Source organism: Triticum dicoccoides, chromosome 4B (assembly GCF_002162155.2).
Source record: "Triticum dicoccoides isolate Atlit2015 ecotype Zavitan chromosome 4B, WEW_v2.0, whole genome shotgun sequence".
Taxonomy (NCBI): domain Eukaryota; kingdom Viridiplantae; phylum Streptophyta; class Magnoliopsida; order Poales; family Poaceae; genus Triticum; species Triticum dicoccoides.
Window position 1 is genome coordinate 400,714,949 of NC_041387.1, and position 6,507 is coordinate 400,721,455.

At 44.6% G+C, this 6,507-nt stretch overlaps 1 protein-coding gene across 1 annotated transcript; it reads right to left on the minus strand.

The window, feature by feature from the left end:
* Window positions 1-830: 830 nt before the first annotated feature.
* Window positions 831-6,248, minus strand: LOC119293673 (putative F-box/LRR-repeat protein 23). Its single transcript, XM_037572054.1, has 3 exons — window positions 5,866-6,248; window positions 5,179-5,714; window positions 831-1,080 (listed from the first exon to the last, which is right to left on the minus strand). Exons 1-2 carry the CDS (start codon window positions 6,246-6,248, stop codon window positions 5,213-5,215), a joined length of 885 nt encoding a protein of 294 aa, XP_037427951.1. The 3' UTR covers window positions 831-1,080; window positions 5,179-5,212.
* Window positions 6,249-6,507: the final 259 nt, after the last annotated feature.

Here is a 6,507-nt window from a genome sequence, read left to right on the forward strand (position 1 = left end):
ACCGAAGGTAGGAGAAAGGTGGGTGCAGGCACGTTGTTCACAATCGCTGGCTTGTGGGGTTGGCTAAGCCACGTGGGCTACTCGGGGAGATGGTAGGTGGGTTTCTAGGTGCAAAATGATCCGCGCACGAGTTAGGTGGGCTTCGGTGCCGGCCTGGGTCTCTCTCTCTCTCTCTCTCTACCTCCATTTATTTCTTATTCTCTTTTTTCCTTTAGGCAGAACCTGGATAGAAAGAAAGAGGGGAGTTAGAAGGGGAATTTACTTAGAGGACATTTTTCTGGACTCAAAAAATTATGAGGGATTTAATAAAAACGGCTTTGGGGATTTTTAGAGAAGTTTAAATTCAAATAAGTTAGATTTATTTCAAACTATTAGAATTTTGAAACCCATTCAAATGAACGCCAAATGGGGTGGAAATTATGATGGACCTACACCTTTAATGTGATTTATGGGAAAAAGTTTGAGCATTTAATATGGAAGCAAAAAAATTGAACTCAATTTAGGAATTTGAAAGGAAGAAATCTGCAGTTGCTTCAGGAATTTGTGAAGCTTTGAATTGACTTGGTGAAAGTGGTCAAGACTTTAGGTTTTTGGATGAATTGACAAGTCAATTTCTATAGATTATAAATATTATTTGGCTCCCCTGTGTCGTATCAATAAATTGGGTTTGTGATACTTCCAATAAAAAGCTGTTGTGATCCCCTACACTTATGAGTTATCAAAAATCAAATGTGACGGCATTCAAAAAATTATCATATATCAAATTCACTTCATCAAATGAGCTAGGTATCTCTGATGACCAAACTTATTTTAGAAGTAAAGGATGTAGAAATTCTGTTAGATAGATATCACCATATAAGTTCATACATTCTCATATTGGAACTATTTATTAGCGCCACATACAATTCCAGGAGCTAGATGAGGATTCCTGGTTAGCGTGTAGCGGCCGGTGTCTGGAAATTGGTCATCGTTGTGTGCGGTTTCCAACAAGTGGGTTCCGTCGGGTTCAGCGGTGTGGACCGATGCTGCTTGTAGAAATTTTTCCAGGAGAAAATCGGCGATATGGAACACCATATGGACCTAGCAACGGGGGGCATCATGTCAATACATTCATGGAAAATTAGAAGGCATAAAATTAGGCAATACTTTTTAATTTTATTACTTTATTTTTAGGCTTGTAAATGATGTAAAGTAGAGGAAATTCTACCTGATGGGTGTAATTAGTGTAAAAGGTGTCAAGGGGGGGGGGGGGCGTAAAATTGAAATGGAAGTCTGTGACTACCGTCAGTAAGTTCTTTTAGAAAAGAAGGATTACCCCCGGCCTCTGCATCTTGATGATGCATGCAATCATTTTATTAATTATTCCCAGAGACCTTACAAAGCATTACATGAGTGAGCCTGAAGCCACCATCTAGGCGACACCTATTGCTACTCGTATCCCCTTGATGCGAGGGTGCCGAATGTCCGAGCCTAATACCAAACAGACATCGCACCAAAACCTAACATCTAATGCCGGATGCCCCATCCCAGCCACATGCCGGGAATGGGTCACACACCAGTCTGGCGCACTCACCGAGGCTACCGCCGTCGTCATCCACCTAACCATCTTCAGAGCAGGTACTGACGCAAAGACTTTGCCAGGTTAGCTGTCGACGCCACCATGGCGCCAGACAACGCCACCGCCCTGCGCAAGGCCATCACGCCACGTCCAGCGCTGAGACCCCGCTGCTCCATGCCGCCGAGATCCGCCGTCGTCAATGCGGGAGAAGGCACACCACACCACCTCACGCCTCTTCCATCCGGTGCCGCTCCATAAATGATGCCCCCAAGAGGGAACACGGCACCACATCGACGCCATCATCCGATCCAGTGATCTTAGGATTTCTCCCGGAGCGGCACGAGCATGTTGACCATAGTTGCTTGACGATGCCTTCATCAAGGTAACGACGTAGACGCCGCCATCGTCCACCATGATCGGAGTCGGCTCGGTTTTCACCGGCGACTATGTCTCCCCAACTCGCCGTCGGTGCTAATAGTGGGATCCAATATCCGTCACTACCGCCAACCGCCTTCGATGGAGAAGGCAACCACCACCACCATGCCCGGGCCAAGAGACCCAGACGTCCTCGTGCCACGAAGATTACCCATTGAGGATCTCCTCTTGCCGTTGTCGAGACGAGGCGCAGCCGCAGTGGATCTCGATCTAAACCCCTCATGCCCAGATCAGGTCTCATCGCAGCCAAAATCTCATCTACCAACGGCCGCCGGCGATCTCCTGGCCACCGCTAACCCGCTGCGCACTGCTGTTGGAGGAGGAGGGAGATGAACACCGCTGCCCCCACGCGTTACTGCCAGCCGAGGACTGCGCCGCCGCTGCCGCCTCACCACAGGGGCTTCGCCCCGCGGCGTCCTCAGCGACGACGGCGGTAGTGGGAGGCGATGGAGGGGGAGGGCGGATGGCGGTATGGACGGGGACTCCCGGGGGCGGCGCGGCGCCGCCGCCTCGGGGGAGAGAGGTCGGCCAAGCCGAAGTCTGAACTCACTACCGTCAGTAAGTGTGGCATGTATGGCCTATAGGATCGATTCAGACCACCACGTATAAGAAAGAAAAAGTAAGAAGAGAGATGAGGCCCACTGGCAACACCAAAAATAAAGCCGGCCAGGAATAAGATGATATGACATATAGATTGATGGCAAAGGCTTGGTACGTGAGGACGGGTTCCATGCGTTCTGCGGGTGCCCATTGGCTCGCAAACTGTGGCATGCCATGGCCTTGGATTGGCCAATCCCGGAGGTGGATACTATATGCAACAATGGTCCGGAGTGGCTACTCTCCCTCCTTGAGCCGCTGACAGAAACAACGCGTATGGTTGTCCTTATGACCATGTGGAGAGCTTGGTATGTGCGGAATGAGATCACATATGATAAGGCGCCTTTCCCAACAGAAGCATCTCGCCGTTTCCTCCATGGGTACATCACCTCTCTGCTTTGTATCCATCAACACCCTCATGGTGACTTGGAGAAAGGGAAAATGGTGGTGCATGATAGCCTCCTGGTTATACACACAAGGGAAGTGCCCAAGCCGGAGTTGCATTGGACCCCTCCTCTACCGGGGTGGGCTAAGCTCAATACAGATGGCAGCCATGTCCCTCCAACCGGAGAGGCAGGGGGTGGTATGAGTCTTCGTGATGATAGAGGCAACATCATCTATAGTGCTTGTAGACAGCTCCTTACATGTGATAATGGCCTTGAGGCAGAGCTGGCTGCGTGCAGAGAGGGCCTGGAGCTTGCGCTTTACCGTACGAACCTGTCCATTATGGTTGAGCTCGACTGTGCAGAAGCGGTGTCTATGCTGCTAGAACATACTGGAGATAGATCGCAGTACCGTGTGCTCATCGCGGAGATTCGAAGACTAGCACAAGATGCTCGTAGGGAGATTTCTTTTACTCTCATTAGTCGCTCGCAGAATAAGGTTAGTCATGCGCTTGCCGCATATGGACGTGCTACACCCCGCACTACAGTATGGATGTGCTCGGGGCTGGACTTTGTTGTAAACCTTTCGAAGGCTGATATGCCTCCTTGAGTAATGAAATCTCCCTTTACCCCGAAAAAAACAAAGACTTGGGGAATCTAAACTTCAAGGTACTTATCGTTCAATGATCCAACGTTGAAGGATTGTTGGAGATCTATACAACCTTTTGCATGTATAATGGTTGATATATGGTAAAAAATAGCAATGTAATGGAATACGCATGGTGCATGTCAAACGTTTGTCATACGTTGTGAGGAAACAAGAAGAGAGGGTTGATAAGGACGATACATACATGCTTTATATTCTCTCTCCAAACAAAATGCAAACATTTTATTTCTAGGTGATATTTTAAATCTTTAATAGCTTGTACACCGAATATCCGTCTTTGTTTGTTTACATGTATTCGAATTCCTGGCTACAAGACATTAAAATAAGATAAATCTCATATACGTTTAAAATCTATTAGTTTTCATTATTTCAATCACATTTTAGTTAATTTAATATATTCTTTTAAAACAATTTACATCGTTGTTTTGATAATATAATTTCCTGAAATATATTTAAAAATATATTTGAAATAACTGTTAATAAAATGTATATGTTGAAATATAAAAAAGATCTCTAAAATGTGTCACTAAAATTGAATATCTAAAACTGAAACAAATTTCATATTCTCTGTTTTTCATTTTCTGATATGTGAAATGTGTAAAATGGATTTGATCACTGTTACATGTGAAAGGTTGTTCTTATTGTCGCTGAAATATGTGTGTTATTAAATTAAAATAAGTGGAAGTGTAGTGAGATCGACATATCTTAATTTGTACTGAAATTCCATTGAAATTGAACCTGAAATTCTAGTGACATCTTCTAATTACTGTTAGTGGAACTGCAAGACGCAAAATATTGTGATTATTGAAATATGTCATTTCGGTGATGATATATGGAATTGATGTGGTTGGGTTACTGAAATGGATTTATCGTTTTAGTAATATGATATGTGGAATGGATCCCGTTGAGATGTGTCAGTTACTGTGTTATATAAAATGGGTTTGCTATTATTTCAATAATATATATAAAAAGTGAAATTTATAAAATGGATTGTTACTGAAATATGATGGTATATGTACTGATGGATCATATCACTTGTGAAATTCATTTCGATTTCAGTAATCAGATCACTTGTGAAATTTATTTCAATTTCAATAACTAGATCAATTATTTTTATTGCTTGTGATATTGACAAATATTGTGATTTTAGCTATGCAATTTAAATATAAATATGATCTAGTAGCGAGATAGAAGTTTGAATATAGATTTTATTTTTGTTATTTCAATTTTGAAAGCACAAAAATTAAATATGTTTCAAATATATTTAATATAGTCTTGTTTGAAAGGCCTTGTCATGAGAATTTCAATATAAATGAAATTCTAGTTTAAAAGATATGAAGCATCTAAACAATCACTAAGAAAGAAAATGCTAGCACGTTGTGTCGTTCTCTCTGCTAGAAAAGGTGGTGGGACCCATTGAGGTAACTTAAAATTGCTATACTGGTAAGAGGAGGAAATACATGGAATATTTCATGCATGTGAGTCCAAAATGCACGAATACTGAAGCGAATTCGAGGTGGATGTTTGCCTGTACGTACCTTGAATGCTAGTAAGGACTCCGACAACCGTCAATTAATTCAATTGATGTAGACCTGCATGGTTTGGAGTCGTATAGTAATTAAATGAGAGGTTATAATCATCCATGGAGTCTTCAGGATGCCTCAGAGTCTTGATCCGAGAACACTTTGCTTGCATGTCACCGTTCATGCAAACATGGTAACAATGGCGGATGTCGAGAGACTCTAGGTGCGGGCAACCATCAAGGATGGCTTTCAAACCATTGTTGGTGAGCGAATTAGCAGTGAGCTGCAACGAGCGCAGCTCTGGCATCTTGGCGATCGCCATGGCTGCGCTATCATCTTGGTATTCACTGTAGAAGAATATTTGGCTCAGTCTAAAGCGCTTCAGGAGGGGACATGCAGCTCCTACAGCTTCAAGTGTGTCAGGAAATTTATGCAGACAGTTTGACAATTCCAACTCCTCAAGCATGGAAAACTTTGTGATCAACGGCTTCAAGGCCATGTCTACGATATCACGGCAATAGATGAGTCGAAGGCTCTTTAATGATGGCGCCCTGCTCAGTAAAGAAAGTTGGATATAAATTAGACAGTAATTTTTGACTTTCCTTGTAAAAATAGGATAATCAAGTGAGAAATTGAAACATGACAGTAAACTAGTACTATTTTGTGTGTACAAAATAGGATAAACAAGCAAGAAATCCTCACCCGTCGGCAAGGAGGGAGAGAATCCTTTCTGTGACGTAGCCCTCTGCCCAGAAGGCCTCGCACCGACCCACACTACGCCTCATGGCAGCTCTCACCATCTCAAGGTATTCCGAGTGGTTGAAGGCGTAGCAGTGGAAGCGCATATCGACGCGGCGCCACAAGTCCGGCTCGTCCACAGAAGCCCTGCGCCATGGGCTGCACACAATGTCGGGCCCCGTGAGGATGTCGACGTGGTCCAGCCGGCTGAACACGTCCAGCAACACATCCCGCGGCAGCGCCGCCCAGTCCCTCGCCTCCCGCACCACCACCTCCTTATCCTTCCCGTTGTGCAGCAGTCGGACAGGCTCCTCGAGGAGGCAGGATGCGGAGGGTGCTGCGGCCATGGCATGCAAAGGAAGTGCAGTTCTCGTTTATACACGAGAGAGATAAACCACAGTTCCGGCCTCTCTAATCCTATATATGCCAAACAGAGACATTGGAATTGAAGGTCGCTACCATCGTCGGCGTTACGTTTCTCTCCAGCTATTTCGTATATCCTGCTCAGAAAGTGACGTTCATTAGTTATTATCTCATTCTTGTTCGCTAAAGAAGCAATCCATTCTTGTAGCCAGCTGACCAACGTCGTTGTATCCAAGGCGCGCG